Source organism: Phytophthora sojae, assembly GCF_000149755.1.
Source record: "Phytophthora sojae unplaced genomic scaffold PHYSOscaffold_6, whole genome shotgun sequence".
NCBI lineage: Eukaryota > Oomycota > Peronosporomycetes > Peronosporales > Peronosporaceae > Phytophthora > Phytophthora sojae.
This window is the reverse complement of record NW_009258120.1, coordinates 4,622,027-4,634,377: the sequence shown is the minus strand read 5'-3', so window position 1 is coordinate 4,634,377 and position 12,351 is coordinate 4,622,027. Positions and strand designations below refer to the sequence as shown.

Sequence of the window (12,351 nt, the reverse complement as noted above, 5' to 3'; positions counted from 1 at the left end):
GGCCCAGCAGCGGATGCGCATCCTGGAGGACCTGGTGCAGCACCGGCGCTCGGACTGGAACTACCTCAAGGCCATGCACGAAGGACCCAACTACTGGCTCAACGTGGCGCTGCTGAGGGAGCAGCAGGTGATGAACCACCTCGGAGACAAGCAGAGCATCCGGCGGGGCGCGCAGTTCTTCTACCTCGGTATTGGACTCGGCAGGCTCGTGGGGGAGTCGCTGCACCCGGAGCTGCTGGCCTTGGACTGCTGCCAGCTGCTGGAGGAGCTCGAGTTTTACTTCTCGTCGTCGACGGTGCAGGGAATGGTAAGGGAATTGATAGTGGCGACGTCAAGTACGCAGCATGAGCCGCTGGACCAGGAGAACAGTCCGCAGTACTCGGCCGACAAGCCGTTCCGACCCACGATGCACAACTGGCACCAGCGTCCGGTATATCGCCGTCTCATGACGCCTGGCTTGCTCGTTTCACGCTTATGTGGGGCTGCTGTGGCGCTAATACGGCGCGTGCTCTTGTGTACTTGTAGCCTTTCCCGCTGGACTACCGAGAGGTGTTGCTGTCGCTGTGCGACATCCTGGCGCTTATTTACAGCAAGCTGATCGAAGACAGCTCTGCTTCCGAGAACGTGAACCTGTTCCAGGCTATCATCCGGTTCGACGACCGTATTAAGGTGACGATTCCTGGCCCAGAGTTGCCGATACACTGCTGTTATTTGACACCACACTTGGATGTTGCTTTACCTGTAGAAACTCTTTATCGATCCGGTGAAAAAGGAGTTCTCCGCCGTAGCCTCGCAGGTGATGGCTGAGGTGATCGGCTCGTTCGCAAGACATACGCGTCTGGGACGCGAGATGAAGCCGTCCCCAGTGGCTCCCCAGCACCTGCACCCACCGTGGTTGCTACAGACTCCGGCAACACTTGTTACTTCGTTCGTGCTGAGTGGGTCGTGTGCAATCATTGACCGTGGCGAAAACCCGTTTGCATACACTACTATTAAGCAATTGAATCGGTTCGTGCTGGGAAAAAAAACACAATGGCTGTGGTGTCAGTGAAGAAAACTTGTGGGTTATCATCCCGACATCTAGGACGCGCTTCGCTCAGTTGTATTGAGCGGTAGGTCGCGTGACCAGCACGAACTCAGCGATCAATAGCGTGGCATCACGTGAGCAATAAGACATCTGACGAAAACAGTAGGTGCGATGACGAACCCTATGTCCATAAACACATGTAACTTACATGATGTAAGATGACGAATTATGAGAGCATTTTCACTGTTGGGCGATTTGTAGTGCTCGGGGTCGCGAAACGCTGCTGGTGCGAAGAACGAAGAACCTCGACCGTCCCTGCTTTCGACCGTCCCTGCCTCATGCTGCTCCTCCCTCACAAAAAACTATGACCTCTTGAGTCCAGTCTAAAATGTGGCATCAGAAACGGCCGGCGCTCACTCACAGCTATACTTTACTTAGTAGATTTACCGCAGAAACGCGAGCGCAAATATGCCGAGGAAAGCGAGAAACTTCGTGCCCACGTGGAAGAGCTTCAAGTCCGCGAGTGCGAGGACGAAATCCAACGCATCCACAAGCGCCACCAAGCAGAACTTGACAAGTTGCAGCCACAGAGTGTACCTGTACCAGTAGAAGACGAGAGCATGTGATCAAGACAAACGAGTGAAGTGACGAGTATGAAGCCATCGCCCCTCCACTAATGTACCGTGCTAATATTTTGTTACCTTGCCTATTGTTGTCAGCTCAGCGCGCTTTCGTATGTTGGGACCATGTACTTGATGTTAATAAATGCGTCCTCACCCCCTGTTCGTTCCAGCAGCTCCAGCGCAAGGTCCTGTGAACGCTGCTGTCGGAAATCTACATCATCTCCAAGGTAACGACGCTTGTTCTTGAACATGTTCAGTATCGGCAGGACCTGTCGGTAATACGGCACCAGCAGCGGCCCCACTCCTGGAGTTTGTGCGAGTTGCTGAAGCAGTAGCAGCGCGTCCCTCAACGCCCCATTATCCCGAGTGTCCAAGTTTGTGCAAAGCGCAGGTATGTTGCTTGCCTGGCTTACACAAAACACCCACGGCAACAGCCTTCTGGTCTTCCTGCAGCCGGTGCTTCATCTTGACTTCGAGTATGCCCACTGGTTGCATCCAAGTGTAAATAAAAGGTGAGCGTTTTATCACAAGTGTTGACAAGCAAAGATGCTAGCCTACTCATCCGTACCATTGCGTTGCCGAGGATGTGACGACGAAGCGATGCTTTTCGGGCCCGTGGAGAGCGGTGCGAGTTCCTTTTTCATTGTCGCCGCTGAGGATTAAGCGTGCAAAGCCCACTGGGATATTGGTAGATGTATGCACATCCCAGTACGTCCTGGGGTTGTCGAGCCTTGAAATTCGCCTACCGCTTCTCGCCGTGCCCAATATACACCATCATCGATGCAAAAATAGTCGGAGTTACTGCAACTGCCGGCATCTCGAATCGAGAACCCCTTCCTGCATTTGGCGAAACTTCACATTGGGTCAAAGCACGCTCGAACATGCGCGTCTTCATCACGGACTTGGGGTCGTCACTCTCGGCCGAGTTGGCACGCAACTGCCAGGATGCAGGACTCGAGGTCGTGGGCACGGCCGCCCGCGGTGGCAAGTCGGAGCTGGCGGCGCTCAAGCGCCAATTGCAGAGCAGAGCCACCCGAGCAGCGACGTTGAGGGGGCCGTCAAGGAGCTCGTCGCACTTCAGAGCGACCCAACGGTGTGGCGTCGACTTGTGCAGCTCGCGGACGTGGTCGTGGTCACCGCATTGGTGAGCGACCCGAAACTCGCCATGGAGACGCTCAAAGCTTGCGAGAAACGCGGGACGACGAAAGGTGACGAGGACGCGAACGAAGGCGAAGGGGACAGCGTGAAGCGTTTCATCGCCGTGTCCTCGGTGCTGTCGTGGAGCAAGAACGCGCCATTCGCTGCTTCGGGCGCAGGTGCCGCTCACGTTGAGGACGACTTCAAGTCGCGCCGGCCAGCGCGCAAGTACGCGGACCTCAAAACTACCGAGACGCAGATCTTGAGCGCGCATCGCACGGGGGAGCTTGAAACCTGCATCGTAGGTGCCGATGGTGGGGCCCAGTCACAGCTTCAGCTGATCTTCCGCGAGGCCTGGTTGAATCCGAATCGGCCGCTTTTGGTGCCGAGTCTTGCCGCCCCTACCCAAGGTCGAAATTTGCTGCCCATGATCAGTCTCTACGACCTGGCGCTCCTGGTTTTCCGCGTGGCAGCGTCGCCGTCGCCACCTCCGAAGAAATACTTGCTGTGGACAAGACCAGCAGTAGTACGACCCTGCGCGACGTGTGCCGAGGAGTCAGCACCTTGCTCGCCTCGGGGCACGTACGTGATCGCGACGACTCTACCAGTGCCGCTGACGGTGAAGCTGATGCACTGCTACTGGATGAGGAGGAGGAACTTGTAGCACCACTTCAGCTTCACTTGCGCTTCGACACGTCCGCTGGAGCGATGCATTCGTTGGTGGCACCGGAAGAGTGGCGCCACTATTCGCGCGGTCTTCTCGGGAATCTGGCCTTCTTCGTTGACGATTTCATCCATGCGATGGACTTGCGTCCACTGCGCACGGTTGTCCTTGGTGCACCTCGTGCCGGTAAAGCCCTGCTTGGCCGGCGACTTGCGAGAGATTCCTATCTGCCGTATTTGTCCCCGACGACGCTGCTGAACGAGCTTTTTGCGCCTGAAAACGACGCCGCGCCTTCACTTCCGACCAAAGTTGTTCAGGCTGATCCCGAGAGTGACGGAGGGCAGCAGGAGAACGACGGTGAGAAGCAGAACGAGGTCCCAGAGGTTTCAGAGACTCGGAAGTTGCGGGACGAGCTGCAGCAATGGGCTCCGACTTTAACCAGTGGCTCGAGTGAGAACACCCACCAGCTCCCTAAAACCGCACTGGTAGCTTTGCTACGTTGGAAGCTGCGCAGTGCTGCGTGCCGTAACCAGGCATACGTGCTTGATGGACTCCCGATCTCTGCGTCCCAGGCAAAATTAATCATCGCACCGGAGCCTAGTGGTGATGGCAACCCTGACGGAGAAGGTGAAGGGTCGGGCGAAGCTGGTGAAAATTGCAACAGTGGCCCAGTTGAGGCGGCCGATGGCGGTGAGGCTGCAGGTGGAGACGAGAATGCCGAGGGGGGAACTACTGCGCCAGCAGTAGATATCGAGGCGGTGCTGGCACGTCTGAAGCCCCGACGACTCGTTCTCGCGCCCAACCGAGTGATGGTGCTGCAGGCCCCGCGGACGCTGCTGGAGATCCGTGCGCAGTCGTTGTCGGAGGCTGAAGCTGAGCGCACAGAGAACACACAAGACGCATTTTTTCGCTCGGCGCTTTGATGAGTTCGAGGCCAACATTGAAGCTCTGGAGCTGTGTTCGAGAAGCCAAAGCATACTCCCGACGCGACTGAGCCGAAGGCAGAAGGTGTGGAAGTGCTGGAGCTGTCTTTGCGAGACGATCATGCATATCGTGACGAAGCCGCGTTCACTGCTCCCGTCCAGCGTTACATGGAGCAAGGAGGTCGAGCACCTCGCAACTTTCACCCTACGCGCGCTGAGCTGCGTGAACAGCGCCGTGCTGCCAAGAAACAAGCTCGTGAAGCTGAGATCCGTGCAGCCCAGCGCACTCAGGAGCAGGATGCTCAGGACGAGGCCGCTCAACAGGCAAAACTCGCTCAGGAACGCACACGGCTTGAGTTGCTACAACGCGAGGAAGTCGAACTACTGGAGACGCGAGCAAAGCCTCTGAGGACGTATCTCATGGACACCGTCTTGCCAGCACTCACGGAGGGAATGCTGGAAGTCGTCAAGGTGCAGCCCACCGATCCCATAGATTATCTGGCAGAGTTTTCTTTCGCAAAGGCCAGGAACTAGATGACGAAGCAAAGGAAGCTTAAGCCATGCTGGAATAAACGCAATGCATACACTGGCACCCTAGCTAAGGGCAGCCGTAGCGAAGTATCGTCCTGCGTGCTCGAAAGTTGATGGCGACACAAACATTAGAAGTTTTGCTGAGTATTGTTTCTGATGCTTGAGTAATTTTTCGCAAAACTGATTATCAGCGTATCCATGCCTGACTGCTGTGCGTGTCGGTATGTGAGACTGACAGTCGCGAATAGTCAACTTCTGAGGTGTTCGGCTTAAACTTTGGCTTTAAACATCTTTCAAAAGATAAAACTCACAGCCGGCAGTTAAAAAGGTTGGTATTGGTATTCAAGTTAAGTGACAACAACATGCTGAAACTGAAAACGAAAACAAAAAAGCTTGGTATTCAAAATTCTTGCCGGCCTGCTTTGCCGGGTTGTATTCTGTTGACGGCACTCTCTCTTCATACCGTCCACAACCCGATCTGCCTGTCATAACGCGTGACACAGGGCCGTCAACTCGAAGCAGACCAAGACAACCCCGGCACAAAGCTAAGCGAAGAAGGCGGGAGGCCAAAACGACGAAGATGTTTCTTATCTTATCGCCACGCATCCTAAAAACACACACAAGAGATATTTTGTCGCTGCCAGCGATTCGAGTACATTAAAGTAACCACTATCTCATTAATCTTCCATGCTGCCACGGACTCTTGCGATGCGCCCTGTGTTCTTACACGTCTCCGAAGTGTTCACTAGCTCGAAGTGATGTCGAGGTTTAGCTGGCGAACCTGAGGCTGGCTTTTATACATTACCCTGCAGCTCTGCCCAGCCACGAATGTATGTCGGGCTGCTCGTCGGTGTGTGCTGGTGGGCGCAAAATTCAACCAGTAAGTGAATGCGCGCCTCCGCCAAAGACAAACTTGGGATAGCCGTATTGTGAAGCATTAGCTGGCGCTATTGGGAATATTGTGGTTCAAAACCAATCAAAAGTCGTCAAGTTGGCACGTCTGTATTTTTGGAGCACCTTCTGTAGAAACGGTATGTTTATCTGTAGTTTCCACCCGCTCTCTTCTGAATCCGGCATCTGTGAGCAACTCTGACTACCCCTAATAGAGTAGTGGTGCTAGTGCAGTGTTACTGGTACCCAGATGCGTCTGGAATGGTCACCAGCATAAAAAGTTATCATTTCCTAGGATTTGCCACCGATGAAGTCAGCGGCCATTGACCGTCAAGAAGCTAGTACAGTATTCGGCACACCACTTGCTCAATGCGCCCAGTTCTTCAGTTTGCAATTCCTCGGCGGGTCGCACTTCGCCCTCAAAGCTTCACTCCCAATAGCCAGCCATAATGCGCGTCTTCCAACTCGCTCTGCTGGCTGCCGCTGCTCTTCTCGCCACTGCAAGCGCTTCAGTCCCCCCAACCGAAGTACAGTGCCCGAGACCCCAACCTGGAATCGCGCGTTTGCCTCGGAAGACAACACCAAACGCTCTCTACGGACCGACAAGTCGGCCGACTTTTGACTTCGACGAGGAGAACGAGGGGAGGGGCTTCGGACTGTCAGCAGACGTCAGGGCCATGGCAGTGAAGCTGGGCAACAAGCTGTTGTCGAAATCTAAGACTAAGCCAGGCAACCTTGGTCAAGCAATACTACAGCGAACGCAACGAGTTCGCCGATTGGTTTCTCAAGGGCAAAGGACACCCGTATATGTACGGTGAGCTGGGCATGGCAAAGGAGGGGGTAGGCAGCAAGGCGTACCTCAAGCTCATGCGCTACGTCGACTACTTTGAGCAGTACAAGGCCATTGCGATAAGATTCGGTTCCACGTTTAAACTAACTGGTGGTAGTAATGAGACAGCCCAGAGTAAGTAGGCTTCGACTACTTACTCTCAACCGACGATCAGCTTCATGACAGATAAAATGTAGAGGAACCGACAATTCCAACAATGTGCTCATTTTATTTTTCTTGTTGGTACAATATCGATACCCTTAATAAACTCGTCTCCGGAGCTGCCTAGCTTGCAGGGTACCATCCACCCACACGTGGCACATTCATACTCGAACGCATGAACCCTTCTTGTTGTTATATAGGTCGAGGGGATGGAGGCGGCGGGTGGAGCTCGTCCAGGATCGAATCCAGCCCGTTGGCCTTGTCTCCAGATCCGTCGCGAACGAGTTGTACGGCACCAGTGCGGACTCGTCCGTCCGCTCCACGACATACAACACCTGGCGGGACTTCTGCTTCAGCTCGATCAGGGAAATGCCAGCGTGCTCCACGAATGATTCAAAAGTGTACGACTTTTCACAGCAGGTGCACGTGACTTGGCGCGACAAGGTCACCGTCCAATTGAAGGCCAGTCATCCAGACTTGCGCGGGAACGAGTGGTCGGGCACCGAAGTGTTCGACCTCACCACGCGGTCTACAAGACTGCCGTTCGACATACTTGGGCGACAGACACACCACCAGCGCCAAAAAGTCCAAACTTGGCGGGTCCGACAATCGCGCCGCAGTCGAAGTCTTGTCACTCCGGGCTTGGGGCGCTTAAATAGCGCGAGCGCGCGGAGTCTGGACACTGTGGCTGGCAGCGCTTCCGCGGCGGCCTCCGGGTTCGTCATAGTCATCGTGGGGATTGCGACCGCTGCGGCTGCCTCTTGCCTCACCGCGTTTCTTCAGGATTAAAACGAGACACTGGTCGTCCTTCAGCATCTTCTTGATGTAGTTCGCGGGGAGCAAACGCTCCGGGCGTCGACACACGAATTTCTTGTGATCTCTCTCTTGGATTCCCCGTCACCCAAGCCCAACCAGCAAATAGGAGTAGGAATAAAATAAGGAGAAAAAACAACACTGTACTATTTGGCAGTCGTCGTAAAGTAAAAATAGTTTGTACTGTTCCGCTTACGTTTTCCGAAAGATGGCGTTCACCTCATCTTGATAAAAGTGTCCTCAGCGTTTCTGACGTTTCTTCTTCTTTTCACGCCGAAGTCGCTGCTGCTCCTTCTTCGCAGCTGTCTCAGTTTTTTTCACGCTTCGCGTCGAGGGGTCGATGGTGCTGAACAACCGAATTAAGTATACGTAGACTTGCTCTCTTATCGAGCTATGGTTTTCTCCATGAGAGTAGCCTTGAGGTCCGCAGGGCTGCACTTCTGTTTTCTTTACAGCCACGTAATGGCACCAACGTGTATACGTAATAAATTTGAGCAGATACTGCGACTACGTGCGAAAAGACTTCGTACGCGTAGGAGGGGAGACACTTTAGACCTCAGAGCTGCAGCGTTACTGCGGTACCTACGTCGGTGATAATAACTTGGCTTGTGTCCTTGGCAACAGACGTCATGAAAGAGGGAGAGGTCCCCCCAACCGAGTCTCCACCATTGCTCGTCGATGCTTCTGTCTGGTCACTTTCGCTTTAGACACTAGGCAGACCGTCAATCATGTTCGGACACGTACAGTTAGGGGTAAAGACTCGCTAACCATTGGGAATAAGTGCATGACGATCATGCTAACATTACTCAACGTACTCATATACTCTAGTATAGTACAATATATCGGCATACTAAAGGCAAGTATGGCAATATATAGGGGCAAATATTGATATTGGTACAATATTGATTCATGCTCTTTCGTAGGACGATACTTAGCCCCAGAGAGCCTACCGTAAGACAAAGCGTCTTACGTTTTGCAATCAACGCATTTTGGCTACATCTTGGTTTTAGTATACCAGTGGCTACATTGTATTTTGTCCGTCAAAACGTAAGACAGTTTGTCGGACAACAATTTGCACCATGCGATTGGCCAAAACTTTCAGAGGGTAGTGTCGTTGCGTGCGTTCCTCCGTTGAGCATGTAGGAACCCGAGGACAACCGCTTTGCCGTTTTTGAATTGCTCGTGCCACCTACAGTCGAGCCGACGAAATAAGGCGCTCGAACATGTAGTCGGTAGTGCGGCCCTACTGCCAACTACAATGTACACGCTTGTTTGAGAATGGTTAAGAAATAAATGCACCCGAACCATTAGCCCAGCTTGACAAACAAAACGTTCAGGGCTTTATAGTGAATTCTAGTTAATGCATAACCAAATAGAGCCCCTCTTCCTCCGGTAGTGCGGCCCACGAACCCTGTCGTGTCCTCTGAGGACGCCTCCGAGCGAAGCAGTGCACGACGAGCGCGCACACATGCTCCGCACCGAGGCGTTGTCGGAGGACGCGAGGGAGTAGACAATCAATACATTATGGGATCTTACCAAAGTCATGAAATGAACTGTTTTGTAGTAGCAACAAGGCAGCGTCAGCCAGTCTTGGTATTTGTATTTGTATTTGTATTTGTTGCGGTTTGCTTGGCTACCTTACTCCCGGAGGCGCACACTGCTGCAGCTCCACCTACGTCGGTAGTGGACACCACCGACCTCACCCGCGGCCACGTGTAGGTAAGCTGTTGGTGGTGTCGCAAACAAATAACTACAAAACGACGTGAGGGCCTCTAAGAGTCAAATGAGCGGCGAAACTTCTCGGGAATACATGAAAAATGCCAAAGCTAAAGTAATTGATCAGCCCGGCTGAAGGCACTTACCAGTTTGCTCGGCCTGCTACTGTAGTACTAGGAAATCTAAACGATCTAAGCTCGCCGTGGTGTCTTAAATATGTAGAGGGAGTTTGTTGGTGTCGCAGCGCTCCTCCGCACAGTTCTATCGAACCGCCAATCATTACTACCACTACTACGCTGCGCCCGATATTAGTCAGGATACGAAGTGCAACGAAATGCATCAAAAAGAGTAGCGAAGAGGAACGCGGGCCTTCCTAGCAGAGCCTGCGAGCACTCTGCGCCTGGCAGTGCCAACAGAATTGGCAAGTCGTACTATTCGCCAATCAAATCACTAGATTTGATTTGTCGTCAAACTGTCTTACGAATGCTCGACACAAGTGATTGTGATGACTGCCTCGCCGACAATCAATATCCAATATATATTGTCCGATCCCTGGTCGTTCGCGCCGTGCGAGTAAATCACGGCGTGCTGCGTCATGACTGCTTGACGAAACACAGGCGACTCTGGGTGGTCGGGCGAGAAGATCCGCTGGATCGTTGGGTAGTTCTTGTTGTACTCGTGGTCTCTCGACAAGAATTGCGGGATGTTGTGTAGCTGGACGCGGTACGCCAAGGACTCGAGTCGGTCGTCGTTGGACGTTAGCATGGATAGAAGCCCGGCCGAAAAGCTCGAGTGCACAGAGTAGCGCACAGGTCCGACCTCTTGCAGCTCGGCGTCTTCGTCAAAGCTCACAGGGTGCGAATTCACCTTGATACTAAGTGTGCCGGCGTTTCTACCGGCCATGGTGATCGGCAGGTCGAACGCAGTCTCCGTGGCATACATAGCGGTGTCGGCAATGAACTGCGCCTCGCCCAACTCGTCGTCGGCGTCCACATCCTTGTCGAACAGCGAAAGCTTGAACACCAACGAGTGCTGGACATTCTTGAAGACGAACTTCTCGTTCCACTCAGGCTTGAGCGTGTCGAAGATCGGCCGCGTCCAGGCCACTTTCTGGCCGTCGATCTCAATGTAAACGTACGCGTCCCTCGACGAGAACTCGCCCTTGAGAGCGGCCTTGAGGCCGAGGTAGTCACCGGTGTCGATGCCCTGGAGAACGAATGCAGTCGTTAGAATGGGGAGCAGAAGTGCAGAGATACGCTCGTGACCACACGCACCTTGGCCGACACAATCTCGAGTTCGATATCGAGCAGACTGTCCGGGGAATCGAACGTGACGGGCATGCTGGTAGGGACAGTGGAGGAAGCTGCTGCTTGATGGTGGCGGGGGAAGTTTGGGTCTGATCGGTGCTGGCCAGGACCACAAAATTTGTGAGACGGCGCAAACAAAATCGTAACAGTAGCGCTGCTCGAGTCTCTTCGAGGCTCTTCGCGCACGAGGTCTCTAGCCTTCTGCTCGCATGATACTTCAAACCTGCGTTGCTCTTTTTGGCTTGGCTCCGTAGCAATTGCATCACGCGATCGCAGCAATTCCATGCGCACATTTTCTGCTATGTTGTCCTCTGCTCCACAAATACTCAGCATTGATCACCTCTTTCTACAGCTCTGTTTATGCTACTCAATGTGAAAGCTACTTTCCTCTTCTGCTAAACGCAAGACCCGCTTGCTTGCTGCCTCTGCTGGCTGCTCATCATCGGCGGTGTACGAAACACCATGTTTCTACATCGTTTTTAAATGCCTGGGCTGTACTGGTACAGCCCAGGCAATTGAAGCTCGAGGGCCATAATGAAAGCCACTCACTTTCGCTTCCTAGCCGCAAGTGGTACATCTCAGCGGAGACCATATTTACGAGTACGATCTCATTGGCCGAAAGGGCCACTTAAACGAGTGATCTGTGTACTTTTAACGAGTGAGGTGGGTGCGAGTGTCCCTACCGCAGCATCTCGTAAAAATTCATTTCTATAGAGCGATCCATAATAGCTTCAATTAGCCATTAACCTAAGCCAGGATAGTACCGTGCCTTGCTGAAAAAAATATGCGAAAGTAAATGGCTTCAAAGCGAGAGTCAAACGAGGACCCCTCTTGACATCTAACTGGGGCCTCGAAAGAGGACTCGAGACGCGCTACTGTAGCTCAACTTGAAGCTGCGGAAAGTTTGAGTCACTTGAGTTTAGTATGAGTTATGTATGTTATCTTCAACTTCAATTGAACTTTACCGGTAGGCTTCTAAAATCTAAAGCGTTTTTAAGGTGCGGCACATCGTTGTGTATAACACACAAAACAGCGGTCGCTCCTGTATGGGCAGCTTGGCGGTGCTAGGTGCAGAACGCTCGTTGTGTATGGATGCAGCTACCCACGTTAAACAGTGTAAGGTCTGGCTGTATTATGTAGCACTACACCAGCGCTGTGCATTTGTGACGGGGACACGCAATGTTGATATTTACTACGCAGTGTACAGAACTTCGCGATTATGGTCGTCTTGTCTTCACATTCGCAGCATTACTATAGCTAGCAAAACGGCATTCGGACCGACAGCAAGTTGGATCGGATCTCCCAGCACGTCGAGTTTCCGCGCACGAGAACAGCCGGTTCTTCATCATCAACGCTTAGGTACAGTGCCGTCTTTACTTACTACGATGGAGTGAGAAACTATGGTTCTCATGCAAACGTTGTTTTCTATCTATCGCTGCCACAGCTTCCGTCATATGTCCATTAACTAGTTAAGGAGAGCCTTCTGCCACTAGTAAATGATACAAATACGTCGTATTGTAGTAGAATGTCCTTTTGCGCTCGAGGGCCAGATTGCTGTCAGGTGCCCGCGTATGCCACCCGAAGAATGGAGCTTCATCGAAACACAAACATTTGATGGTCGAAAGAATGCAGAAACGCAGTCCGTGACACCTTGTTCGTCGTAGTACCGTATAGTTGGCAACTCACGCCTAGCGTTGAGCTCAGTTTTGGTCATGTCGGTTGACGACT

The 12,351-nt window shown here is 52.8% G+C and overlaps 4 protein-coding genes across 4 annotated transcripts; 2 read left to right on the top strand and 2 right to left on the bottom strand.

Moving 5' to 3' along the window:
- Nucleotides 1-1,742: 1,742 nt before the first annotated feature.
- On the bottom strand, nt 1,743-1,952 carry PHYSODRAFT_510898 (hypothetical protein; the record flags this gene model as incomplete). Its single annotated transcript, XM_009533472.1, has 1 exon — nt 1,743-1,952. A coding segment is annotated over one exon (210 nt), but the record flags the coding sequence as incomplete, so codon positions are not given.
- A 579-nt stretch (nt 1,953-2,531) lies between these two features.
- Nucleotides 2,532-4,908, top strand: PHYSODRAFT_317051 (hypothetical protein; the record flags this gene model as incomplete). The annotated part of the gene is made up of 4 exons (XM_009533471.1): nt 2,532-2,631; nt 2,673-3,267; nt 3,309-4,297; nt 4,406-4,908. The coding sequence occupies 4 exons, from the start codon at nt 2,532-2,534 to the stop codon at nt 4,906-4,908; spliced, it is 2,187 nt and encodes a 728-aa protein (XP_009531766.1).
- A 1,337-nt stretch (nt 4,909-6,245) lies between these two features.
- PHYSODRAFT_303501 (hypothetical protein) lies at nt 6,246-6,808 on the top strand (the record flags this gene model as incomplete). Its single annotated transcript, XM_009533470.1, has 3 exons — nt 6,246-6,454; nt 6,516-6,760; nt 6,801-6,808. The coding sequence occupies 3 exons, from the start codon at nt 6,246-6,248 to the stop codon at nt 6,806-6,808; spliced, it is 462 nt and encodes a 153-aa protein (XP_009531765.1).
- Nucleotides 6,809-9,880: 3,072 nt separating this feature from the next.
- On the bottom strand, nt 9,881-10,668 carry PHYSODRAFT_432924 (hypothetical protein; the record flags this gene model as incomplete). The annotated part of the gene is made up of 2 exons (XM_009533469.1): nt 9,881-10,522; nt 10,591-10,668. Coding segments are annotated over 2 exons (720 nt in total), but the record flags the coding sequence as incomplete, so codon positions are not given.
- Between the last annotated feature and the right edge of the window lie 1,683 nt (nt 10,669-12,351).